The 27,985-nt window shown below is 40.5% G+C and overlaps 3 protein-coding genes across 6 annotated transcripts in view; 1 reads left to right on the top strand and 2 right to left on the bottom strand.

Moving 5' to 3' along the window:
• The window catches only part of fras1 (Fraser extracellular matrix complex subunit 1), a 218,192-nt gene extending 207,161 nt beyond the window's left edge, over positions 1–11,031 (bottom strand). For all 3 annotated transcript variants that reach the window (XM_054775017.1, XM_054775018.1, XM_054775019.1), the window contains exons 1-2: positions 10,562–11,031; positions 6,916–6,947 (exon numbers count right to left, since the gene is read on the bottom strand). In XM_054775017.1, coding sequence (XP_054630992.1) covers positions 6,916–6,947; positions 10,562–10,628 — 99 coding nt within the window. In that variant the 5' untranslated portion in view covers positions 10,629–11,031. The remainder of the gene's footprint in view (positions 1–6,915; positions 6,948–10,561) is intronic.
• An 817-nt stretch (positions 11,032–11,848) lies between these two features.
• On the bottom strand, positions 11,849–18,482 carry mrpl1 (mitochondrial ribosomal protein L1). 2 transcript variants are annotated; one of them, XM_054774580.1, is made up of 9 exons: positions 17,839–18,482; positions 17,335–17,443; positions 16,999–17,266; positions 16,854–16,937; positions 13,836–13,907; positions 13,657–13,768; positions 13,477–13,577; positions 12,076–12,157; positions 11,849–11,996 (listed from the first exon to the last, which is right to left on the bottom strand). In XM_054774580.1, the coding sequence occupies exons 1-9, from the start codon at positions 17,867–17,869 to the stop codon at positions 11,902–11,904; spliced, it is 954 nt and encodes a 317-aa protein (XP_054630555.1). In that variant the 5' UTR covers positions 17,870–18,482; the 3' UTR covers positions 11,849–11,901. The 2 variants fall into 2 exon arrangements, with proteins under 2 accessions (XP_054630555.1, XP_054630556.1); XM_054774581.1 differs by lacking the exon at positions 17,839–18,482 and adding an exon at positions 17,504–17,823.
• cnot6l (CCR4-NOT transcription complex, subunit 6-like) lies at positions 18,434–27,496 on the top strand. The gene is made up of 12 exons (XM_054774579.1): positions 18,434–18,570; positions 20,264–20,385; positions 20,459–20,645; positions 21,328–21,413; positions 21,496–21,585; positions 21,652–21,720; positions 21,800–21,957; positions 22,025–22,179; positions 24,023–24,174; positions 26,568–26,798; positions 26,856–27,058; positions 27,128–27,496. The coding sequence occupies exons 2-12, from the start codon at positions 20,274–20,276 to the stop codon at positions 27,344–27,346; spliced, it is 1,662 nt and encodes a 553-aa protein (XP_054630554.1). The 5' UTR covers positions 18,434–18,570; positions 20,264–20,273; the 3' UTR covers positions 27,347–27,496.
• The last annotated feature ends 489 nt before the right edge of the window (positions 27,497–27,985 follow it).

Below are 27,985 nucleotides of genomic sequence, written 5' to 3'. Positions count from 1 at the left end.
CCTTTTCTCTCTCTCTTTATTTTTAATAAATTTATCAAAATCACAAAACAACTTTTTCATGTTGTCATTATGGGGTGTTGTGGGTGGAATTTTGAGGGGAAAAATGGATTTTGGATTAAGGCTATTTAACATACTACGTTAGGAAAGCACTTTAAAAGCAGAATTTAGAAGCTTTCGGTGAAATCTAAGCTGGTAAAACTATAGATTCTACACAGCTGCTGACATTTTGATTTTGATTTCATGTCACAAAAGCTCTTTGAAAGTATAATTTAGAAGCTTTTGGTGAAATCTAAGATGGTAAATCTAGCTGAATACAAAAATAACCTATGCATTGTACCCAGCAGACGCCAGTTTGGTTTGGAATCTTTGAGTTATGTCATGTAAAATGACATGAAAGAGCTTTAAAAGTATATTTTAGAAGCTTTTGGCCAAATCTAAGGCAGTGAATACAGCAGAATATAAAAATAACATAGGCATTCAACCCAGCAGATGGCATTTTGATTTGGAATATTTGAGTTACGTCACGTAATATGTCGCAAAAGCTCTTTAAAAGCATAATTTAAGAGCTTTTGGTGAAATAAAAGCTGGTAAATATTGCAGAATGTAAAAATAACCTTCGCATTCAACCCAGCAGACAACATTTTGGTTGGGCATATTTAAGTTATGTCACGTAATATGTCATGAAAGAGCTTTAAAAGTATATTTTAGAAGCTGTTGGTGAAATCAAAGCTCCTAAATATCGACGAATATAAAAATAACATACATATTCAAACCAGCAGATGGCATTTTGGTTTGGAATATTTGAGTTACGTCACGTAATATGTCGCAAAAGCTCTTTAAATGTATATTTTAGAAGCTTTTGGTGAAATGTAAGTTGGCAAATATAGCAGAATATAAAAATAACCTAACTATTCAACCCAGCTGAGGACAATTTGGGGCGGAATATTGATATTAGATCATGTAATTTATAACAAAACAGCTTTAAAAGTATATTTTAGAAGCTTTCGGTGAAATCTAAGGCAGTGAATATCGCAGAATATAAAAATAACCTACAAATTCGACCCAGTAGATGTAATTTTGGTCTGGAATATTTGAGTTACATCACATAGTACATAAGAATAAGGACGGCATAACACGGAGCAAATGTGGCCTCGGGTCACCCCATCAAGCACAACACCCTGGTCGCCATGACAACAGACTATATTCAAACCACTATGACTCATCGCCGGCAAAGTTGACAGAGGTCTTGATCAATCGATGTGTTTAATCCCATAATGTGACACTTTTACAAGCTTCCTGGATCTATGACTGACCATGTGCTCGACATGAGTGCGAAAGAGAAAATGCGCTCATAAAAGGCCCACTCAGGCTTTAATGGCGGCGCCGCATTCATCGCTTCATCACTTTTTACGGTCGCCACCGTGTAAATGCGGCGCGGCTGCAAGGGCGCATTTTGGATGTGAACTCATCCAGCCTCTCGGTATTCCCCAAAATGCATTAACAACTTTTTTTTTTTCTTTTTAGAAAGATCAAATACTCCATTTACTGATATGACATTTGACCCTAGCTACCGTCGCCATATTGGATTGCCAATTACGCTGGCAAGCTAACAAAAAAGCAAAACAAGTACAGTGTGAACAAAGGCATCAAAAACAGCAAATGTAACATAGTTAGCACGCCGTAGCCTGATAGCTAGCTAGCTATAGTTCACAATCCAATAATCAAATTTGTCAAACAGCAAATGTAACATATATTATAGTTAGCAAGCAAGAGCCTATGTACAGTATTAGCTAGCTGGCTATAGTTAATTATCCAATGAACAAACGAGTCAAACAGCAAACATATATTGTAGCATAGTTAGCAAGCTAGCCAGATAGCTCATGATCTAACTAATGATGGTGACAGGAAGTGATGTCATGTTGTCATCAGTTCCAAGCCATGCGGCGTCCTGCATTTCTATTCCGTACGACTCCCGACTCGCAAATGCCAGGAATTCCAGCCTGGAGGGGGCAGGTGATATATTTGGACGTGGCGCTACACGGCTGATGTATTTGTGGCGGCGTCATTGCGTCTGTCAGCTCGTGTGTAGTACGCGGCCATGGCAACCATTCCTGTCCTTCTTAAGTCTTTTTAGGAACAATAGGATGTAACATGAGGAGAATCACGTGACGCATTCCACAAAACTCACACGTCTGACCTGAGACCACCAGGAAGACGGCACAGGAATCACTGCTGCTGATACGCTAGTCAAAGATCCTCTGTCAGTGACAGGAGCACTTTGTTGTCTTTCAGGGCCAACTGCTGAAAACTCAAGTCAAAGATCCTCTACATGACAGGAGCTCTGTGCTGTTTTTAAGGACCAATTGCTAAAAATCTATTCAAAGATACTCTACATAACAGACGTGTTGTGCTGCTTTTAGGAATCTACTACTAAAACACGAGCCAAAGATCCTCTATACAACAGAAGTGCAGTGCTGTTTTTAAGGACCAACTGCTGAAACGCAAATCAAAGATCCTCTGTATATGACAGGAGCGTGCTGCTGATTTTAGGAATCTACCACTAAAACACAAGTCAAAGATCCTCTTTATATGATAAGAGCGTTTTGCTGTTTTTAAGAACCAATTGATAAAACGCCAGACAAAGATAATCTATATGTGACAGGAGCTCTCTGCTGTTTTTAGGAATCTACTGCTAAAACACTAGTCTAAGATCCTCTATACAAATATAATTGATATGTGACAGGAGCTCTCTGCTGTTTTTAGGAATCTACTGCTAAAACACTAGTCTAAGATCCTCTATATATGGCAACCTCGCTTTGCTGTTTTAAGGACCAATTGCTAAAACACAAAATATACTCTATATCTGACAGGAGCTACAACAGAAGTGCAGTTCTGTTTTTAACGACCAACCCCTAAAAAACTAGTCAAAGATTCTCTATATAACAGAAGTGCAGTGCTGTTTTTAAGAACCCACTGCTAAAACACTAGTCGAGGATCCTCTAATTATGGCAGGCACACACTGCTTTTTTAATGAATCTACTACTAAAACACGAGTCAAAGATCCTCAATATAACAGAAGTGCTTTGCTGTTTTTAAGGAACAACTGCTAAAAGACTAGTCAAAGATGCTCTATATATGACAGGAGCGTTTGACTGTTTTTAAGGACCAATTGTTAAAATGTCAGTCAAAGATCCTCTATATGTGACAAGAGCTCTCTGCTGTTTTTAGGAATCTACCACTAAAACACTAGTCAACCATCCTCAATATAACAGGAGTGCAGTGCTGTTTTTAGGAGTCTACCACTAAAACACTAGTCAAAGATCCTCTATATGTGACAAGAGCTCTCTGCTGTTTTTAGGAATCTACCACTAAAACACTAGTCAAAGATCCTCTATATAACAGAAGTGTTGTGCTGTTTTTAAGGAACAACTGCCAAAACACTAGTCATAGATCCTATATGTATATATATGACAAGACTGTTTTGTTGTTTTTAAGGAACAATTGCTAAAATGAAAATCAAAGATCCTATATATGTGACTACTGCTAAAACGCTAGTCAAAGATCCTCTAAATAACAGAAGTGATGTGCTGTTTTTAATGGCCAACTGCTAAAAGGCTAGTCAAAGATCCTCTATATAACAGAAGTGCAGTGCAGTTTTTAAGAATTTACTCCTAAAACACTAGTCAAAGATCTTCTATATAACAGAAGTGCAGTGCTGTTTTTATTGACCAACTGCAAAAATGCTGGTCAAAGATCCTTTATATATGACAGGGGTGTGCTGCTGTTTTTAGGAATCTACCACTAAAGCCCAAGTCAAAAATCCTTAATATAACAGGGCTGTTGTTGGGAATCTACTACTCAAGATTCAAGATTCAAGATTCAAGAGTTTTATTGTCATGTGCATGGTAAAACAGCAGTTATACCATGCAATGAAAATCTTATTCTGTTCATACTACTAAAACACTAGTCAAAACTTCTCTCTATAAAACAAAAGTGCCATGCTGTTTTTAAGGACCAACGGCTGAGACGCAAGTCAAAGGTCCTCTACGTATGACAGGAGCGTGCTGCTGTTTTTAGGAGTCTACCACTAAAACACTAGTCAAAGGTCCTCTATATAACAGAAGCGCAGTGCTACTTTGAAGGACCAACTGCTAAAAGGCTAGTCAAAGATCCTCTATTAATGTTGTCAGGGCGGCCAGTGAGTTTGACGTTTGCTTAGCAGACGTTGCCGTGAACTTTGCAGATCTTGTTAGAGATGAAGATCAGCATTCAGCAGCCTGCTGGCTGGCTGTTGAGTGACATTTGCGAAAATGTCAGCGAGGGTGCGAGTGCGAGCAGAAAGTGGTGTGGGACCTGGAATAAGTAAGTATGAAACTGGGATAAGTACTGTAAGTATGGACTTGTAATAGGTACTGTAAGTGTGAACCTAGAATAAGTAAGTATGGACCTGGGATAAGTACAAGTCTGGAAAAGGAAATGCCAACCCGGGATTAGTAAGTAGGAACCTGGAATAGGTAAGTACAACCCTGGGATAAGTAAGTAAGAACCCGGAATACGTACAGTAAGTGTAAACCTAGAATAAGAACCTGGGATAAGCAAATATAAACCTTGAAAAGGTAAGCATGAAGCTGGAATCCGTAACTGCGAATCTGGAATAAGTATGTGTGAACTGGAATAAGTAAATATAAACCAGGAGTAAGTAAATGTGAACCAGGAACAAGTGGGTGTGAACCTGGAATAACTAAGAATGAATGAGGAAGGAGTAAGTATGAACCTGAAATACGGGAACAGGTAAGTGCAAACCTGGGATAAATAACTACAGACCTCGAATAAGTAAGTTTGAATCTGGAATAGGGGAATAGGCATGAACCTGGAATATGTAAGTATGAACATGGGAAAAATACATATGAATCTGGAATGCGTACTGTAAATATGATCCTTGAAATTGGTAAATATGAACCTGGAATACGTATGTATGTGTGAACTGGAATAACTAAATACGAACCAGGAATAGGTAAGTATGAACCAGGAACAAATAGGTGTGAACCTGGAATACCTAAGTGTGAACCTGGAATGAACCTGTATGAACCTGGAATAGGCAAGTATAAACCGAAAATAGGTAAGTACGAACCTGGGATAAGTAAGTATAGACCTGGAATATGGGAATAGGTAGGTATAATCCTGGAACAGGTGGGTGTGAACCTGGAATAGGTAAGTATAAACCCGGGATGCACAACTACGAAATTGGAATAAGTAAGCATGGACAGGGAATAGGGGACTAGGTCAGTATGAACCTGGGATAAATTACTACGAACCTGGAATAAATAAGTATGGATCTGGAATAGGTAAGTATGAACCTGAAATAAGTAAGTAATAGGGGAATGAGTAAGTATGAACCTGGGAAAAACCAATAGGTAGGTATAATCCTGGAACAGGTGGGTGTGAACCTGGAATAGGTAAGTATAATCCCGGGATGCACAACTACGAAATTGGAATAAGTAAGCATGGACAGGGAATAGGGGACTAGGTCAGTATGAACCTGGGATAAATTACTACGAACCTGGAATAAATAAGTATGGATCTGGAATAGGTAAGTATGAACCTGAAATAAGTAAGTAATAGGGGAATGAGTAAGTATGAACCTGGGAAAAACCAATAGGTAGGTATAATCCTGGAACAGGTGGGTGTGAACCTGGAATAGGTAAGTATAATCCCGGGATGCACAACTACGAAATTGGAATAAGTAAGCATGAACAGGGAATAGGGGACTAGGTCAGTATGAACCTGGGATAAATGACTACGAACCTGGAATGAATAAGTATGAACCTGGAATAGGGCATCACACAGGCAATAGCATCACATACTCACTAACACATAAACAACAGTGTAAAAAAAATGAAGAAGTCCAAACATTTCATCCAAAAATAATTGTGGTGAGCGCCCACATTTAAACCACGCAAACTTTTATGACTCTGCCTCTTAAAAGCATCGGAATCAAGAATCGTTAGGAACCGGAAATCGAAACGAGGTATCAGAATCAGAACCGGAATCGTTCAAATTGAAACGATGGCCAAGCCCAGGAATAAGTGAGTTTGTGTTTCTGGGGTTCGACATCTGTTTTTCTTTCTGTCTTTTAATGTTTGACACTTTAGAAGCGCTAAAGTCTCTGCACTTTCATCTCCGCTTTCTTTTTCTTTCCGTTTGTTCCTGCGCCGCGGGGAGAACACTTCCTCTTCTTCTTCTTGTCTTTGAACTCCAGAATGTCCTTATGGACTGTGTTGGAACATGCCGGAACATCCCACCTGTGTCCCTGCCACACCCCACCCCCCCACCACCACCACCGCCACCGCCGCCAAGCCCCTCCTGTGCTGTTCTTAACATGTTCCCACAAACGTCTTCAAAAGCGTCAGGATGTGTCCTCACGCCGTCACAGGTATGTCCCGTCTCGCTCCTTCCGCCCTAATTACACGGCCTGGGTGCGGGGGGTGGGGGGTTTATTCTCCCAGGGAACAGCTGACGAGCGCCCTTAGAGGCCTTTAAAGTCAGATCGGATCTTTTTCTAAAGTGATTTCACTTCTGCTCTTCATGGCTCAAGGACTAAAAAGACTGGACATTATACCGTGCTTTTACTTTGAAAAGACTGAAGACTTGAATCACGGTACACAGTAATACAGTGTGTGTGTGTGTGTGTGTGTGTGTGTGTGTGTGTGTCGTGCACGCGTGCTGTATGCATTATAAATGACAAACGTGCACGGCAGAGGATGTGCAGCGTCACTCTGTAAGGTATACATTTTCTACTTCCTGTTTACATTTAAAGACACACCCCCTCATTCATGAATAATTCATGAGCAAGCAGCCCTCTCAGCCTTGGAAATGCATTCATCATCGCAGTGGTGAAGAAATAAGAAGACCTACCGCATGCAGGGATCCTTCGTGGACGCACGCTCCTACACACACACACACACACACACACACACACACACACACACACACACACACACAGTGAGAGAGAGAGAGAGAGAGGGAGAGAGAGTCAGCATCAGTGCACATGTGGGTCATGTTTTTATGCACAGGGATTATGCACATGAGAGGTCGGGGATTATCACGGCAGGCCACCTTCCTGCAGACGGACGTGAGGTCATGCAGCGTTTACATGGCTACCCGATGCAGATCGAATCCCGATTGGCTCCTTCGGAACCTCTATAGTGACCATTTTTGAGGCAAAGACTCGACAGACGGTGCGCGTCGAAGATGTGCTTGAAGTTTAAAACCGGTTTCACCCCGCAGAGGAGTGTAAACCCGTGCCGCCCTCTCAAGTTTAGGTTTGGCTTTCCTGTCGTTCATCAACTTGAAGGACTAACCGAGACGCTGCCGGTGAATGTTTAAACGCGCTCGTTTGGAGGATGAAAGAAATGCAAAGGAATGCAAACTGTACCACGTGGACAAAAGTAATGGGACGCACTTCTGACTCAATGAATCACCTCGTAGGCACCCAGTCTGCCAGAAAAGAAGAAGAGGTAGCAGGAGGGAACGATGTTGCCAACTTAGCCACTTTGTTGCTATATTTGGCGAGAATTCCGACCCCGCTGACGTACAAAAAAATGGTACCGGCGACATTTCTAGTGAGTTTTCTGGTCTTATTGGACACTTTTGGAGACAAACACAAAAGCACGTATTGCTCTTCTCAACGAGCAGCGCCCCCCCCCCGTCTACAAGCACTCACACAAGCAGCTCCATCTTGCTTGTGACATTAAGAAAGTGTATTATTAGCATCACCTTCACCCTTTGTTCATTTTTCCTTTTTGCTGTTCCATCCATCCATCTTCTTCCGCTTATCCGAGGTCGGGTCACGGGGGCAGCAGCCTAAGCAGGGAAGCCCAGACTTCCCTGTCCCCAGCTACTTCCTCCAGCTCCTCCAGGCGGATCCCCCGACATTCCCAGGCCACTTGAGAGAAATAGTCTCTCCAATGTGTCCCGGGTCTTCCCAGAGGCCTCCTACCGGTCAGACCTGACCTGAACACCTCCCCAAGGAGGCGTCCGGTAGGCATCCTGACCAGATGCACAAACCACCTCATCTGGCTCCTTTCACTGTGGAGGAACATGGAAGGATCTCCCAGATGACAGTGCTTCTCACCTTATCGCTCAGGGAGACAGACCCCTGTATAGAGAAAACTCATTTCGGTCACTTGTACCCGCGATCCCGTCCTTCCGGGTACTACCAAAAGCTCATGACCATAGGTGAGGGTAGGAACGTAGGTCAGTCGGTAAATTTAGAGCTTTGCCTTTCGACTCAGCTGCCTCTTCACCACAACGGACCGATGCAGAGTCCGCATCACTGCAGACACCGCACCAATCCGCCTGTTGATCTCGTGTTCCATCCTTCCCTCACTCGTGAACAAGACGCTGAGGTATGTAAACTCCAGGATCTCATCCCTGACCCAGGGATGGCACTCCACTCCATTCTCATCCCGGCCGCGAACTGATCCAGTGAGGGTTGAAGGTCACGGCCCGATGAAGCCAGCAGGACCACATCATCTGCAAAAAGCAGAGACCCAATCCTGTAGGCACCAAACCGCCTAAAAATTAGAATCGGTGACAAAGGGCAGCCCTGGCGTAGTCCAACCCTCACTGGAAACGGGTCCGACTTATTGCCAGACTGCCTGAATTAGGTGGTCCGGTACCCCACAGGATTCCTCGAGGAACACAGTCAAATGCCATCTCCAAGTCTACAAAACACGTGTGGACTGGTTGGGCAAACTCCCATGCACCCCCACGCACCCTGCCAAGAGTGTAGAGTTGGTCCACAGTTCCACGACCAGGACAAAAACCACACCGCTCCTCCTGAATCCGCCAAGATTCAACTATCCGGCAGATCCTCTTCTCCAGAACCCCGAATAGATCTTACCAGGAAGGCTGAGGAGTGTGATCCCACCATAGTTGGAACACCCCCTACGGTCCAGGGGCCACCACCCCGGTCTACCAGGCACCGCCTGGCGCCCTCGCAGTGCTGCAGAGTCGTGTCAGGGGGCCGTAAGGAACTCCGGGCGGATCTCATGCACCCTTGGCTGACTGCATTCCCATACTATTGTAACATTTTCCCCAACCTAATATTCAAAAATTACAACTTTATTTGTTGTTTTGTTTGATTTGCATAATATTACGACTTTACAAAAAAATAACATTTTTTCTTTGTCCTCATAATATGACCAGCTTATTGTTGTAAAATTGCAACTTTTTTCTCGTTACAATACGACTTTTTACTTTTAATATTTTGACTTTATTCTCGTAAAATTACAGATGGTTTTTTTTGTTATATTTGCCAACTATTTCAGCTTTTTTCTTGTAAATTTTCTTCTCGTAATTCTGACTTTATTCCCATAAAATTCTAACTTTTTCCCCCAACCTAATTTTCCAAAAATTACAACTTCATTTTCTTTTGCTTGTGTCTCATAATATTAGAAATTTACAAATAAATAAATAAAAATAAGTTAACATCTCAACTCTATGCTACCAAAATGGTTTATTTATAGTTTATTCTCATAAAATTGCGACTTTTTTGGAATACGGCAGTTTACTTTTAATATTTTTACTTTATTCTTGTAAAATGACAGCTTTTTTTTCCAACTATTTCAATTTTTTTCTTGTAAATTTTCTTCGGGCAATTATGACTTCATCACATAATATTTTGACATTATTCTCGTAGCATTATAACTTTTTTTTACAACCTAACTTATTTTTTTTTAATTTTTTGTCATAATATTAAACATAACTCTTATAAAATTATGACTTTTTCTCGTCTGATTACAATTTTTTTTTACTTTATTCTCATAAAATGACTCCAAATTTTTCCATTTTTGCTGTTGTTTTTATTTTGTCCTTTTCTGGTTCATACCTGTTCTTAGAATGTGCCGCGTGTCTCACTTCGGACACCTCTTAAAGCTCGATGGAAGCGTGTTCATCCTCATAACTTCTTTTTATCCCTTAGTTTTCTTCCAAACAGCTGACCGATTGTTCATTTTTGGCTTCGCGATGGCCACAGTTTGACCCCGGGACAGACTATTTCTATTTTCATCATGTTGTGAACTTAAATGTGAAAGATAGACTTTCTAATGGGATTTGATTCACGTTTGTTGCGTCGTTTGTTGTGTATACGTGCGTCGTTACGAGTTTTGACGAAACACATTCGTCATTTCACTGAAAAAGTGAGCTTTTTTGCTTTTTTTGCACCAAGAAGTGTGCATCAGTCAGCATTGCTTTCAAAAGTATACCTAAACAATCACATTTGGGCTTTGAAATAGTAAAAGTGTAAAGATCAGGAGAGAAAACCCTTCCCAGGAGAGTCCCAAATACCCAACCTGCACTAATCCACTGGTGGAACTCTTTCCCACATGGATAAACTCCCCGGTAAGAGAGAGCAGGTGTAGTGTGTGACCTCCCCCAGGGTGCATAAAGCTCTACTTTCGCAGGAAAATGAAGAATGTTGGAGGTGGTCTCTGATAACCCCTGACCCACATAACAACACCAACAACTGCATGAGCGCACGGGGGACAAAAATACCCACCATGTGTCACCCTCGGGGCGGTCAGGACTGCAGCCAGGGCGCCGACAAACAGCCACCAAGTCTCCATGCTCCTGCTAATCCAGGTCCAGTCCCGGGTGAGGGTAGTGGCTTTGATCCGGGAGCCTCAGGCAGGAACCGCAGAACCGTGCATGCTCGTTCCGACGTCACGAGGAGGGAAGAAAAGTCCCGGAAGGATCCAAAAGCAGCAGCGAGACGCGAGCTGGCGCTCTCCGGCCAGGAAGACTGACCAAGTCCCGAAGCCCAGCCGGGAGAAGTGAAGTCCGGTCCAGCCCCGCCCTCCAAGCCTGCGTGCACGCCCACGGAGAACTCTGGAGGAAGAAACAAATGTGTGCGAGATCAGGATGAGAAGATCGTGGAAGTGACGAGCAGTGTGCTCAGCTCCTGCAGGATGAACGTTTGGTTGTGCTCCTCTTCCTCACACCCGGAGGACGTCCCACCTTCCTCCTCCTCCTCCTCCACCTTCTCAACACCTCCTCCCAGGAGTCACCACCTCCTCAGCAGGAGGAGGAGCTTCACGCACACACACTCGCACACAACTTTGGTTTTGAGCAGCACTGATTTGACGCCATTGCACTTTATTAGGTACACGTGCGCCATCTAACGGCAACCAAAGACAAGAGACACCGCAATATATGCATATATTTTTATATTTATCATTTTACTGAACCTTTCATTTGAACATATAAAAATTAAATGACAAAATTAAAATAAATATTATTTATATATTTTAAATACATTTATTATATTTTATTTTTATACATGAAAAATAATGTTTTATAAAAACAACACCGTTGGTTTATTGCTGTAGCCTTAAAGATAATGACCACTTTTGAGCCTAAAGGAATATAAATAAAAAAAACAAACTTACTGTATTTTTTGTCAATTAATCACTATTTATTATTACATTACAAATCAAATTAATTTATTCAAATATTACCAGTCAAAATAAACTAAACCGCACTTGGTTAAATAGTTTAATAAAAATAAAACAATTGCCTCTTTTGAGCCGAAATAATGAAAAAATAAAATATATTCATAAACTATATATTTTTTAATGAATTATTCATTATATTTTTATATGATTATAAATAGGCATAATTTAATTTACTAATATGGTCACAATTGGTCCAAATGTCCCAAGTAATAAGAACAAAAAAACCCCACAAAAAGTCGTGTGAAGTTCAAGGGTGACCAACACCGCCCCCTAGTGACCGCAGGTGGTATTACACACAAGACATCACTTGCAGGTAACAAGAAGTCAGGAGATTAAAAAAACAAAGAACTTTATTACTAAGTACAACAAATACACACAGAGAGGGTTATTCTTCAGCCAGTTTGGGCAGAAGGTCATCACTGTTGAACCACAGAGCCTCACTGGTGTGACTGGTGATGATGGCGCGCTTGACAAAGGGGCCTGGAATGACAGCGCATGAGTTATTCACGTTTCATTAACTCCTTTTTCCACTTGAAGGGCACTTAAAGAGTGGTTGTACCCATATTGGCGGGCCGATGCGAGCACACGTCCATGAGGATGGTCTGCAGGTTGGCGAGGATGTGTTCTTTGGGAAGGTCCAGCTGCAGGAAGAATAAAATATATAAACACTAGAAAAGCACTCGCCATTGTGATTTACATCATAAATATTATATATACAGTGTGTATATAAATATTATATATACAGTGTGTGTATATAAATATTATATATACAGTGTGTGTATATATATATATATTATATATATATATATGGATTCCTTGACCATGAAAAAAACACCATGAAAGGGTTTCAATGACTTAAAAAATGCTAACAATGTTAACATGCTAACATGTAGCATTATGTGCCTACCTCTGAAAATGCTAAAAATGTTATAATGTTAGCATACTAAAAGCAGCATTCTAACACCTTTCATGACAGCACTGCTTAAGTTCATATTCATGAAAATAAAAAAAATGCTAATATGCTCATGTTAGCATTCTAGCAATTTTAACATGCTAACGTTAGCATGCTAGCATGATAGTGTTTATATATGCAAGTATGCCAACGTTACCACGATTACAATGTCAACATGCTAAGATTAGCATAACAACACCTAACATGATAGTGGTAAGTGTTCATAAAAGTGTCTACCCATGAAAACGGCTAAAAATGCTATTGTAATATGAGCATGCTAGTGATGCTAACATGCTAATGTTAACATGCTAACACCTAGCATGATAGCGGTGTTTGTATATGTGTCTATCCATAAAAATAGCAAAAAACGCTAGTATGGTAACATTAGCACGCTAGCAATGTTAACATGCTAACATTAGCATGATAACACCCAACATGATAGTGTTAAGTGTTGATATAAGTGTCTGCCCATGAAAACGGCTAAAAATGCTACTATTCTAATCCTAGCATGCTAGCAATATTCACATGCTAATGTTAGCATGCAAATACCTAGCATGATAGTGGTGTTTATTTATGTGTCTACTCATGAAAACAGCTAAAAATGCTCGTATGCCAGCATTAGCATGCTAGCAATGCCAACATGCTAACATTAGCATGATAACCTAGAATGATGGCTGAATGTCCGGGATAAGTGCTCTGACCATTTTTTTTGGTGGAGTTTATATATACAAATGCCGAAAATGACCTTATCTAGCAATGTAAAAGAATCCTTTAAAATATTTTTGGATCCAAACGGTGATCCGGATCACCCCCAAAATGTAATCAGCTCTTCCATATCCCATTTCCGACAATTCCTGAATATTTCATCCAAATCCATTGAGAACTTTTCAAGTTATTTTGAACACAGACAAACAAACGAACAGATAAATGCTGGCAAAAACCAAAAACAACCACAGGTCCAAAACAACAACAACAAAATCCCCGCCCACTTTACTGGGCGTGACGCACCGTGGCAATCTGCGTCCTGACGTAGCACTCGCTCTCCACGGCGTACTCGTGGCCCGTCTTGAAGAGCTCCAGCATTTTGGGAACGTTGATGCCGACCGAGCCTGAAGAGGCAAAGGGAGTCAAGCTTGTAGTTCCACCAGGAGGCTCCTGGGGGTGGGGGTTGTTGGGGGAGGGGATCACCTCTGTTGCTCTTTGGAAACTTCTTTCTCAGCTTGTTTTTGAGCGGCGTGAGCTTGGCCAGCATTTCAGGCACGGAGACGTAGAAGTCGGCAACGATCTCGTCATCCAAGATCTGCAAACAAAAATAATAATTGAAAAGAGCACAAGACATCTTTGATGGGGGGGTTGGACAAACTCACCGGCTGAATGAGCTCCGCTCCTCCGACAAAGGAGGCTCCGCCCTCCTTAGCCACGTTAGCTTGATTAACATCCTACGGGCAAAAGCGGACAGCATTTTGGGACGTTATTATGGCTACTTTGACACATTAAAAAAAAAACTTTATTGGCCCAATAATGGGCCGATATGGCTCGTCACTTTCCAAAAATTTGATTTAACAAGAGGGGAGAGGGGGGCGGGGACAGCAGCAAAAATGGGAAAATCAGCAGTAATGTTATGAAAATAAAATTCATTTCATGGTGAAAAAATAACATTTTAGTAGCATTAAGTTAAAATATTAAACAAAAAAAGATGTTATTGTATTGTGATGTTTTGGGTATTTCAACTTGTAATATGCGAAACAAACAAAAGAAAAAAAGATGTGATTTTGTTTTGTTTTGTTTTTTTAAGCTGGTGGTTAAATCCCAACAATAACATCCAAATCTGGGAATAAATGATCACGTAAATCATAATCACCAGAAGAAAAAGTTGAAATATTTGGGAGAAAAAAAAACAGCTGCAGAAGAAAAGCCAGTATAATAATAACAATAATTATTATTATAACATAGGAAAATAATAAAAGAACAAAAGTTGTATTATAATGAGAAAAAAAATCCAAGCATAAACTAAAGTAAATATGCCATCATTTTAGTGGCATAAAGTTGAAATATTGAAGAAAAATATGTTATTTTATTTCATTTTTAAACGGATTGCATCATTTATTTGAAGTCATCATTGAGAAACAAACAAAACATCAAAGAAAAGATGTCATTTTTGCCTAATTAGGTGGTTACAATGTGAAGGGAGTCGGAATAAAGTCAGAATTCCAAGAAGGAAAGGAAGTGCGAAGTCAAACTAAAATAAATAAAACGGTTGCATTCTGATGAGGAACGATAAACTCGGCATTTTGTGAGGAAAAATGTCATTTTAGTCGTTGAAATATTAAAGATAAAAGGGTTTTTTTGTAAACGTATTTCTTCAACTTATTTATTTTGTATTTGAAGCGGTAATATGAGGAGCAAACAAAACAACAAAGTTGGAATTCTTTTAAAATTAGGTTGCTTAAAAAAAAAAAAAAACTGCAGCATTCCAGTTGGAACGTTACAAGAATAAAGTCAAAATATTATGGGGATGCAGTCATGAGAAGAAAATTGACGAGAAGTTGAAATAGTTGGACAATTAAAAAATAAACAAAAAAAAAAAAAAAAAAAAGAGTATAAAGTCAAAATTTGAAAAGAAAAAAAGGTTGTCTTCCAACGAGGAAAGAAATTACAAAAGCACAGAGTTGAAATATTTTTAAAAAAATCATATTTCATTTTTCCATTTATTTTTTATTTTATGTGGTAATATGAGACAAACAAAACAAAAAAGGCGTTACGCTCCAGTCACGTTCCGAGAGCAAACATGGGAATAAAGTCATCATTACCAGGAGAAAACCGACCAGAAGGAAGTTGCAATGGAAAATAAAAAGAAATACACACATAATTTGATTTATTTTGTAAATGTTTTTTTTATTTTATGTCATAATATAAGAAACAAAAAAAGATGTCATTTTTTTCCAAAAGTACATTTTTTTGAAAATAAAGTAAATTAAAAAAAACAGAAAACATGGAAAAACTTAATAATAATAATAATAATAATAATAATAATAATAATAATAAAGCATAACAACAATAATAATAATAATATATATATTTTTAAGTGGTATTCTAACTAGGAAAAGGAATTACACCAATAAACTGGTAATATTATGAGGAAAGGTAACGTCACTTGAGTAGCAAGAGGTTGAAATATTGAAGAAAAAAAGATGCTATTTTATTGATTTTTTGAAATTATTTTTTTTATTTTGTCAGGTGTCATTTTTTTAGAAAATTAGGTTGCTGAAAAGGTTATGTTACACTCGCATGAAGTCAAAATAGAAATCAAGTCATAATTACGAGAAGAACATTTACATGAAGAAAGCTGAAATAGTTGGAAAATGTAAAATAGTAGCAGAAATATATTTATTATTATTATTATTTTCATTTTAAGTCGAAATATGAGAAACAAATCACAAATTATTATTTTTTGTTATTATTACGTTGCGCAAAACCTTACTTTGCAGCTAAAATGTTACGAGAATAAAGTCAAAATATTGGAAAAGGGTCATCATTACATGAAGAAAATTTCCAGAAAAAAAGTTGAAATAGAAGAAAAAAACAGCAGCAGACACGGCAAAATCTGCTGTCATTTTTACGAGTATAAAGTCAAAATATTCAAAAGAAAAAAGCTGTATTCTAACAGGGGAAAAATTATAATAAACTTGTAATACTACGAGGAAAAATTACATTTTAGTAGCATGGTTTCAATATTAAAGAAAAAATACACTATTTTATTTATTTTTTTATATATAAAAATAATATAATATATAATAATATAAGAACCAAAAAAAATATATTTTTTGAAAATCAATAAAAACAAAAAAAAACAACAGAAATGGGGAAACAATTATAATAAAGTCTAACAACAATAATAATAATAATAATACTAAAAGAAGGAAAAAATATGCAAATAAACGTAAACTATTATGAGGAAAAATAAAACTAGTAGCATAGAGCTGAAATAGTCAAGAGAATTTTTTTACAACTCAGTGGGAATAAAGTCAAAATATTATAAAAACATTCACAAAATTTAGGAAAAAAGTTAAAATATTTGTTAAAAAACAGCAAAAACGGGGAAGGAGGGGAAAGAGCAAAGTCGATCCTAATGATAGGATTTTTTCCCCTGATTTCCCAAAGCTGAGCTGTAGTTTTTTCTTGAAATATATTTAACTTCTTATAAGTTGCATCCTTTTAATTTTTCGTTATGTGGCCCTCGCTGGGAAACATTTGGACACCCCTGCATTACAGATGCTAAAAACAAGCAGTATCTCAATAACGCTGAATGAAACATGTGCAGAGCGCTGCCAAAAAGGTCTTTTATTAAAAGCAGGTCATCAGATGTGTAACACAAAAGTCCTTACCTCAGTAAACACCACAACTTTGTTCATCTCCGTCTTGAAGGGGTGTGGAAGATGCACCGTGCTGACGAAGGGGTCAACTTTTTTCTATAAAAAGGAAATTGAAAAAGGATCTTACCGGCTAAAATGTCAAACAAGAAAATCAGACCTTCTTCTCCAGCTTCATGTCGAGCTTCAGGTCCACGTAGACAGGCTGATTGTGGGCGGTGAAGTCCAACACCTGGTAGCTCTTCAGCAGGTCGACGGCGTCGGCGACGCTGTACACGGTCCTCGGGTAGTACCTCAGGATGTAGACGTCGTCCACAGGCGCCCACGCCGTCTTCCCAAAGGGCTTGTGTCGGTCTTTGTCATCGATGACCCTCGGCTCCTTCTTCACCTCTGGCTCCTTGTCCTCTTTCTTCCCCCTTTTTCGTGTCCTAATGGGAAAACAGAACGAAGGAATACAGTCACGTCAGAGGAGACAAATGTCTTCTTTTGAACTCACTTGATGGCGGCGGCTGCAGCAAAGGTCCTGGCGGGGATGCTGCAGGAGGGAAAGGCTGTGTAGGTGGGAGCGCCGCCACTCAGAAGCTGCCTCCGACATCCTGCTACAACTGGTGAGAAGCGGCAACATGTTTTATGTGGCGAGGAAAGTGCAAAACTTCTTAACGTACCGTAAAGAGGCCACATTAGTTTGTCTATGTCATGCACCCAACACGAATATGAAGCATTCAAGTGTGCCTCCTTCCTTCTAACATCAGAAGGTAGCGATAGGTTTAACAAATAAAGCTCATAGACGTGAAGGTCCAGCGCGAGGAGCTAGCTTTGCGACACAACAACACAGTTAGCCCCAAGAGAAGGCGCGTTAGCGGCAGTTTAGCTTTTTTTTTAGCCAACAACAAGAGCACCGTAAGCGCAAAAAGTGGTATTCTATGCCGTTTTTAACACATATACGACGCTAATAATAAACGTCAGTGGGTATAAATTAAGTAAAACAAACGGAACTGACCTTTCCATACAGTGAGCGCGCAGGTTGCCATGTTGGCGGACAACGGTGATCCGGGTAAAACGCACGGCGGAATATTGGTTCCGCCTGGGAAGGCAGCGACACAAGACTTCAATGCGAAATTGTCATCGTGCAAATATCACTGTCCATAGCCGAGTAAATCAAAGTTTTATTTGACAGTGTTAAAAGATACTCGCACTTTTGGTTTATTTTTTTCCAACGGCACATATTTTCAATGCACAAATGTACATTTGACTGAAAAACTTGACCCGAGGATAATGAAGCTGCATTTTAAACGAGGTTTAGCGATTGGAGCAAAGAATATTTTGCACCGTAATACATTTGTTTAGAGAGATGTTTTACGTCACCGGCGTAAGCTTTATTTGGACGTACTAAATAGCTTGCCACAAGGTTTCTCAGAAAAAACAAAGCAAAAAAACATTGACTGTAGGTTTAAACAATAAAGTAGTGTCCGATCAATTATAAAGCAACGATGAATTCTCTAAAATCATTTCCCCCCATTTGACAGACTTCACGTTAGCATCTCTTAGCAATGCTACGCTAATGCACGCTAACCGGAGCGCGCAGTCGGGCACGAGCGGAAGTGAGGCGGAAGTGTCGTTTGTTGTTCGCCCTTGTGTTTCCGAGACGTTCAGGGTCTGGACGTCTCCTCCAGCAGTCGCGTCTGCATGTCGCCGCCGATGTTAACTCGTCCACCACCGTCCCCGAATGAAGGTAACACCGCTATGGAGCATGTCGCTACAGGCGTTGTTGTCGCGGGTCTTAAACGTTAATGTCGGCTGGTAGAGCCACTGTGTCTGGTGCTGTAGGGGGGCAGCTGTTGCCTCGCTTTGCACGGCGGTGCGTTCCTTTGCTGCCGCTTGCCACACAAATCAAGCGCCCTGCCTTGAGGCACCCCTGTTAGTTCCACTCCTAAGCGCTTTCTAGTAAAGCGCTCACCGCCATGTTTTATTTGCGTTCTAAACTTGTTGGCGGTGGCGCGTGCGGAGGGCGTGGCTACCTGCCAGGTGAGTGACAGCTGGCGGTCACGTGGGGCAGCTATGTTTGGCTCCTCAGCTGTTGCCTGCAGTTGACACTTGTGCATAGTTTCCATTTGCAAAAAAAAAAAAAAAAGCTGCTACAAGCCCTCCCAAATCAACAACTCCTCCACTGCTTCCAAGCCTCACGGTGAGCCATAATATTTGTGCACTTTTTAACCGTGCGTGTGACCCCGTGCCCAGAGGCCCGGGGCGCTCCTCGCTTGGGAACCTGCCGGCGTGTCAACAAGTTATGTAAGACTTTTTGCAAACTTGTCACCTCAGGCTAACCTCGTGGATGCAGCGCCTACGTGATAGCATGCATGTGATTGTTGTTATTAATAGTGGCAGGCTTCGCTTCAGACACACCGGTGGCTGCTTGAATTTAAACACGTAACGCGGCTAAAAGTTGACCGTGTCAGTGCAGCGTCGAACTAACCTGCACCACAAAACATAAGGAAAATCATTTGACAACGATGAACTGTTTGCAACGTGGAAAGGTGTCACATTTGTTTGTTTGTATGTTCATACATCAGCAGGCCGCTTCCTGTGTCGCGGAGGAAGATGTTACCGATGGGACCGTGCCGTTTTTGATTCCCGTGTTGAGGGGCCAGTTTCCTCGCGATTCTAACGAAGCAGAACGCTGTATTTCTGTTTGTCCGTTTACTTCCTGGTTCGTGGAGCATGACGCAGGATGATGCGAATGGACAAACGGGACTGTACCATTTTTGGTTCCGGAGTGGAGGGGCCAGTTTTCTTTTAACTCAAACTGTGTTTTTTTTTTTGTTTATTACTAAAGTTAGCAAGCTACTTCCTGGTTCGTGGAGCATGACACAGGATCATGCGAAAGGACAAACGGGACCATTTTTTGTTCCAAAGTTGAGGGGCCAGTTTTGTTGTGACCCAAACAGTGTTGATTGCTGTATTTGTGTTTGTTTATTTTTCCCGCTTATCACCAAAGTTAGCAGGCTACTTCCTGGTTCATGGAGGATGATGCGACAAACAGGACCGTACCATTTTTGGTTCCAGGGTTAAGAGACCAGTTTCCTCGTGACTCAAACTGTGTTTGTTTATTTTTTCATGTGTTACTACTGTAAAGTTAGCAGGCCACTTCCTGGTTTGTGATGCATGACGCAGGGTGATGTGACTGGACAAAAGGGTGATATGATACGCTGTGATGTAGAAGTATGCATTTTCATATTTCACCTCAGTGGCGACGTGCCTCAGCATGAACTACATTTCTATTTTTCCCATGTGTGTACAGCGTTTCCCACAGGACTGCAATGTGGTTGTGGCGGTCCACATTTATTAATGGCAGGCCGTGGCAAGTAAATGAACGTATGGGAAACTCTGGTCTACGGTGGTAGTAACAGAGTGAAATAATCCCACAGATTAAGCGGTATGCCAAAGGAAAAATATGATCCTCCAGATCCTCGCCGATGTTACACCATCATGTCAGCCGAGGAGGCGGCCAGCGGGAAGAAGTCTCAGTGGGCGGAGCTAGAGATATCTGGTCAGTTCGAACGCACGCGTGAGCCGTCGTTGCAGAGTTCAAGGCCTGATTTTGATTCCATTGATTTCTGCAGGGCGAGTGCGGAGTCTGAGCAGCTCGCTGTGGACGCTGACCCACCTGACGGCGCTGCACATCAATGACAACAACCTGACCCGCATCCCGCCAGACATCGCCAAGCTGCCCAACCTGGTCTTCCTGAACCTGTCGTCCAATAAGCTCCGCAGTCTGCCCGCTGAGCTGGGCAACATGGTCTCTCTCAGGTAGGACCCCGGCTGAAGACGCTAACATCATGTCTCACACACTGGGTAATAGCACCGCAAAGTTGGCTATAGGGGTGTTATTTCACATATAGAGGTCTCCAATAATGTTTACAAACATATTTAAAAGGTTCTAAACAGTTTTTTTATGTCTTATTTTCTCATATTATTATGTCTACTTTATTGGGTAATCGGAGTGTTATTTCATGTCTAGAGGTCTCTAAAAATGTTTAAAAAAACATTTTAAAGGTCTTAAGCTGTTTTTTTTATGTCTTATTTTCTCGTCTTATGTCTACTATATTGGGCAATTGGAGTGTAAAGGTGACCATAGGGGTGTTATTTCATATCTAGAGGTCTAAACAGGTTTTGTATGTTTAATGTTCATACTTCATGTCTGTGGGGCTCTAATAATATAAAAAAACATTTAAAAGGTGGTAAACAGGTTTTCTTTGTCTTATTTTCTCTTATTATATCTACTATATCGAGAAATAGGAGTGTAAAGGTGATCGTAGCGGTGTTTTTCATGTCTATAGGCCTCTAATAAAGTTAAAAACCGTATTGAGAAGGTTGTAATAAGGTTTCCTATGCCCTAACTATGAGAACATTCCATCCATAAATGAGGACTGTTGCAAGTTTGTTGGAAGTATTGTTGCAATACGAATGTCGATCCTTGGGTTTCTTGCAGGGAGCTGCTTTTAAACAACAACCTTCTACGAGCGCTGCCTTACGAACTCGGGAAGCTTTTTCAGTTGCAAACGCTCGGGCTGAAAGGTCAGTTTGGGGGCGTGAAAACGACACTTTGTGTAACAATCGCCGCATTCCTTCATTCCAGAGTCGTTACGTCTCGTTGCAGGAAACCCGTTGTCCCAAGACATCCTCAACTTGTACCAGGAACCGGACGGAACACGAAAGCTTTTAAACTACATGCTGGACAATCTAGCAGGTAGCGCTAACTAGCTGAGGTAGCCCCCCGGATGGGGTGAGCGCTAACGGCGGGTTGTGTTTACAGTGCACCCAGAGCAGCTGCCCCAAAGACCGTGGATCAGCCTGCAGGAACGAGACCAAGCGCTCCCCACAGGTGTGTGTGTGTGTGTGTGTGTGTCTCAGCTCGCTACATTTCTTTGTGATGCCGAGCGGTCCCCTCCTCCCCCCCGCAGCTGCCTTCACCGTCATGTGCTACAACGTGCTGTGCGACAAGTACGCCACGCGGCAGCTCTATGGCTACTGTCCGTCCTGGGCGCTCACCTGGGAGTACCGCAAGAAAGGCATTTTGGAGGAGATCAGCAACGGCGACGCCGACATCATCAGCCTGCAGGTGTGCACCGGCGAGGAGTCGGGTGGACGGATTGTTGGCAGTGTGTTTGTAAACGTTGTGCGTACAGGAGGTGGAGACGGAGCAGTACTACGCCCTGTTCCTGGAGACACTGAAGGAGCGCGGCTACGACGGCTACTTCTGCCCCAAGTCCCGAGCCAAACTGGTGTCGGAGCAGGAGAGGAAGCACGTGGACGGCTGCGCCGTCTTCTTCAAGACGGAAAAGTGAGTTTTCACGCACGTCTCCTCTTCTTCTTCTTGACATATTAATAAGTCTTTCCCACAGGATAGCAATCTATCTGTGGAGGCGGTAGGTTACCGGGGGGGAGGGGGGGTGACTCGTAATTAGATAGTCGCTAGTCGCTTTTTTCAAAACGGGTGGTGATTACTGGCTAAATGTAGCCCCAAAGTGGTGACACTGATCCCTCGTGCTGCGTCTTCTTATTCTATGGCAGACCAGGTGCGTTATGTGCGTACGTGTCTAAGAGTCACGGCAAACAGGTTGCGTCAAATCTATTTGTGGTGGTCCTAATATGTTTTGTTTTTTTGTCGTTTTCATTTTGAATTGTATGTTTTCATAATAATAATTATTCTATTAATGTTATTAGTATCAGCATTTTAACTTTTTCTCCTTCCATTATGCCTTTTTGCTCTCTTTCCCCAATTTTTTTTGTTTTCATGTTTAATTGTATTTTTTCATAGTTATTATTATTATGATTATATTAGTGTTTTTACTACCAACATTTTAACTTTTTCTCCTTCCATTACAAGTAATTTGGCCTTTTGTCCAACTTTTACTGTTTTTGTTTTCATGTTTAATTGTATTTTTTCATAATAATTATTATTTTAATTATTATTTTAGTGTTATTAGTATCAACTTTCTTTTTCCATTATGCCCTTTTGGTTTTTTCCCCCCTGACATTTAGTTTTTTTTGGTTTCACATTTAATTGTATAGTTTCCATAGTAGTTATTATATTAGTGTTATTAGTACACACATTTTAACTATTTCTCCATCCGTTATCCCCTTTTGCTCTTTTTTTTAATAACATTTGCTGGTTGTTTTTTTTTGTTTGTTTTCATGTTTAAATGTATTTTTTTCATAATTATTCATTTAGCTTTTTTAAAAACTTTTGCTTTAATTGTATTTTTTTTCTTCATCATCATTATTATTATTATATTAGTGTTATTAGTATCAACATTTTCAGCTTTTCTTCTTCCATTAAGCCTTTTTGGATTTTTTCCCCAACATGTATTGTTTTTAGTTTTGTTTTCATGTTTAATTGTATTTTTTTCATAATTATTTATGTAGCTTTTTAAAAAACTTTTGCTGTTTTTTTCCTTTGTTTTCATATTTAATTGTATTTTTTTAACTTAATGAACATTCTTGTTATTATATTAGTGTTATTAGTATCAACATTTTAAGCTTTTCTTTTTCCATTAAGCTTTTTTGGCTGTTTTTCTGTTTTATTGTATTTTTTTCCGTTGTTGTTGTTGTTGTTGTTGTTGTTGTTGTTATTATTATATTAGTGTTTTTACTAACACCATTTTAACTTTTTCTCCTTCTGTTATGAATTTTTTTGCCTTTTTTTCAACTTTTGCTGGTTTTGTTTTCATGTTTAATTGCATTTTTTTCATAATAATTATTGTTTTAGTGTTATTACTATCAACATTTTTGACTTTTTCTTCTTCAATTATGCCTTTTTGAGTCCCCCCCCGATTTACTTTTTTTTTCATGTTTAAATGTATATTTTCATAATTATTTATGTAGCTTTTTAAAAAAAACTTTAGTTGTTTTTTTCCTTTGTTTTCATATTTAATTGTATATTTTTTCTTAATGATCATTATTATTATTAATATATTAGTGTTATTAGTGTCAACATTTTAAGCTTTTCTTCTTCCATTAAGCCTTTTTGGCTTTTTTAAAAAACATTTTTTCCTAATAATTATTATTTTTATTAGCGTTATGACATTTGATCTTTTTCCTCCTTTTTACGTTAAATTGTATTTCAATACACGTAATGATCATATGTTTCTATGAGGTTATGAATGTGAGCGTTTCATGCGCAGGTTCAGCCTGGTGCAGAAACACGCGGTGGAGTTCAACCAGGTGGCCATGGCCAACTCGGAAGGGTCGGAGGTCATGTTGAACCGAGTGATGACCAAAGACAACATCGGCGTGGCCGTGCTGCTGGAGGTCAACAAGGACCTGTTCTCTGGAGGTAAGATACATGAGCAAGGCTGCCTCGCTTCTTTTTACACTTGCATGGCACTTAAGAACGCGCAAATGGGACTTCAAACATTGCCTCAAGCTTTAAGAGATAGAAAAAATACAGACAGTAATCAGCGGTTGTCAAATATGTCCATTAAAACAATACTGCTGTTTCGTGGTAGAATAAAGCCTATTATTAGTCCGTAATTATGCATATTTAAGATAATTTGACAGGGTTTTTTTTGCCTAAGTGAAGCATTTTCAAGCATAAAAGTGGCTAAATTAAGTAAAATACAAGGCATTCCAAAGGTGTCGTGATGATATGGAGTCGTCCACACTGGCCACTAGGTGTCAGTAATGTTACATTGATGAGACAATCGCCACCACAGGAAGTACTGTACAGAACAGGAAGTAAAAATAACAACAAACAAGGTACACTCCCAATGTGGGAGTGTATATTATGTCTTATTTTCTCTTATTATGTCTACTATATTGGGTAAAAGGAGTAAATAGTGTTAAGGTGACTATAAGGGTGTTATTTTATGTATAAAGGGCTCCACAGTTAACTGTATTTAGAAGGTTTTAAACAGGTTTTCTATGTCTTATTTTATCGTATTATGTCTACTATATTGGGTAATAGTAGTGTAAGGGTGACTATAGGGGTGTTATTTCATCTATAGAGAGCTCTAATAATGTTAGAAACTGTATTTAGAAGGTCATAAACAGGTTTTCTATGTCTTACCTGTGTTAATTTCTCTTATTATGTCTACTATATTGGGTAGTAGGAGTGTAAAGGAGACTATAGGGGTGTTATTTCATCTATAGAGGTCTCTAATAATGTTATAAACTGTATTTAGAAGGTCATAAACAGGTTTTCTATGTCTTACTTGTGTTAATTTCTCTTATTATGTCTACTATATTGGGTAGTAGGAGTGTAAAGGAGTCTATAGGGGTGTTATTTCATCTATAGAGGGCTCTAATAATGTTATAAACTGTATTTAGAAGGTCATAAACAGGTTTTCTATGTCTTACTTGTGTTAATTTCTCTTATTATGTCTACTATATTGGGTAGTAGGAGTGTAAAGGAGTCTATAGGGGTGTTATTTCACGTCTAGAGGCCTCCAATAATGTTAGAATCTGTATTTAGAAGATTGCAAACAGGTTTTTGAGGGGTTACTGAAAACATGAAACACAAAAACGGCAAAAGAAAAAGCGTAATGTAAGGACAAAAAGTCAAAATATTGACACTAATAAAACAAATAATCATAAACATACAATTAAACACACAAAAACAGCAAAAGTCAGGGAAAAAAATCAATACTGTGTAATGTCAAGCGAAAGCATTAAAATGTTAATAATAGCATAATAATAATAATATAATTATGAAAAAAATACAATTAAACATGAAAATGGGGGAAAAAAACAGCAAAATTGAAAGATAATAAATGTGAAAAAATCCAAATAAACAACAAAATGGAAAAAACAGCAAAAAGGTGTAATGGAAGGTGAAAACCCCAAAATGTTGATACTAATACCACTAATAACAATAATACAGGGTCAGGCAAAATGATGTGACACATTTGTAGGTTAAATAAAAGGCAAATAAAGTAAAGAAACAAGAAAGTGTTTTTATTTTGGAAAAGTACGTATAATGCCATTCTGTTTCATGATGTTTTAAAAATGAAATCAGTCAAATGGGATCCATTATTGTCCACACACTCAATGCAGATCCAGTAGCTGTGAAGTTGGTGACCATAACAAGATGGCGTTTGCTGCTACGGATCATGTCCACCAAGATTGAAGTGCAAACGGAACGCTCGTTGTGTTGCAGTTACACATTCGTTTGTTTTGATAAATGTTTCCACAATAAAAGCGCGATGCTCACCAGTCCAATTCATGGCAGCAACTGAAAAAGAAACGAAAAACAATGGGATTATAAAGAAACAAAGCAAAATGGCATTCTATGAAAAAAATTTCATTATATGTACTTTTCCAAAATTACTTTACTTTATTTGCCTTTTATTTAACCTGCAAATGTGTCAGATCATTTTGCCTGACCTGTTAATTATGAAGAAAAAACAATTAAACATGTCAGAAAAAGCCAAAGCAAAAAAAGAGCAAAAAGGTGTAAAGTAAGGAGAAAAAGTGAAAATGTTGCTATTAATAACACTAATATGAATATAATAATTATGAAAAGAATACAATTAAACATGGGGGGGAAACAAACGTTGGGGACAAAAAGAGCAAAAAGTCGTAATGGAAGGTGAAAAACCCAAAATGTTGATACCACGAATGATAGTAAAAGAATTACGAAAAAATACAATTAAACATGAAAAAAGACAAAAGCTGGGGAAAAAGCAAATTGCGCAAGAAAAGGGCGTCCGCTGATGTTTTTTGTTTCAGGCGTGAAGACGGCGCCCGAGCGGCAGCTGCTCCTGGTGGCCAACGCCCACATGCACTGGGACCCCGAGTACTCGGACGTCAAGTTGATCCAGACCATGATGTTCCTGTCGGAGCTGAAGAGCATCGCCGAAAGGGCGTCGGGCTCGGCGGCGGGCGCCGGCTCACCGTCCTCCGACCCGTCCTCCATCCCCATCGTCCTGTGCGCCGACCTCAACTCGCTGCCCGACTCAGGTAGGTAGGACCGCCCTCGCCGGTCCTCGCTGTCCAAACTAACCTCCGCCTCCGCAGGCGTGGTGGAGTACCTGAGCGACGGCGGCGTGGCGGACAACCACAAGGACTTCAAGGAGCTGCGCTACAACGAGTGTCTGAGCAACTTCAGCTGCAACGGCAAGAACGGCAACGCGGACGGGAGCATCACGCACAGCTTCCAGCTGAAGAGCGCCTACGAGGGCAGCCTCATGCCGTACACCAACTACACCTACGACTTCAAGGTAAGGGCGCCGCCGCCGCCCAAGACGCCCCTCCCGCCCCACCACGTGACCCTCACGTTTGCCTCGCAGGGCGTGATCGACTACATCTTCTTCTCGAGGACCCGCATGAGCGTCCTGGGCCTGCTGGGCCCGCTGGACCACCAGTGGCTGGCGGACAACAACATCACGGGCTGCCCCCACCCTCACATCCCCTCGGACCACTTCTCCCTCCTGGCCCAGCTGGAGCTGCGCCCGCCCCCGACCCCGCCCCACACCCTCAACGGCCTCCACCTGCCCGTCCACAGGTAGTGCCGCCTGAAGATGCCCCGCCCCCTCCTTTCTTCTTTTGTTTTAAACCGCCTCCCTCCAGCTTTATAAAGATGCCACGCCCCCTTTCACAAGCCACGCCCCTGAAGGAGAGACGCTGCACACGTTACAGACGGGTATTTTATAATAAAACAGCAGCAGGTTGATGAAGAAACCTTCACTATTATGATGATGTATGGGAATAATCACCATTTCATGACGACATGGGATTTAATGGTGGATACAAATAGAAAGGTGAGCTTATTCATGCAAAGTCATTTATGTTGCAGAAATAAATACAAACATGCATAAAATAGACCCCATTTTCAAGCTCAAATTCGACAGTGTGTCGGATCGCGCACGTTTACATTTTATTCCCATTCATTCCCATGTATGACACCGTTTTAAGTCTCCTGTGGCGCCCTCCTGTGGTGTGCGCTTGTAACTGCGCCGCGGTCTGAAGAAGCAGACGACGCATTCAAAGACGGGACACGGGGCTGGGTTTTTTCAGCAGCGGCGTAAAGGTACTCCGAAGGGGAAACACGACTTTGTTTTTTGTCTTTGCACTTTAAAATGTGTCGGAATTGTGAGCAAGGCGGGGAGGCGGGCGGGGCTCGCTCAGGTACCACCGCCACGTTTGAA

Source organism: Dunckerocampus dactyliophorus, chromosome 4, assembly GCF_027744805.1.
Source record: "Dunckerocampus dactyliophorus isolate RoL2022-P2 chromosome 4, RoL_Ddac_1.1, whole genome shotgun sequence".
Taxonomy (NCBI): Eukaryota; Metazoa; Chordata; class Actinopteri; order Syngnathiformes; family Syngnathidae; genus Dunckerocampus; species Dunckerocampus dactyliophorus.
The sequence above is the reverse complement of the archived record's forward strand: the minus strand, read 5'-3'. Positions and strand labels throughout refer to the sequence as shown.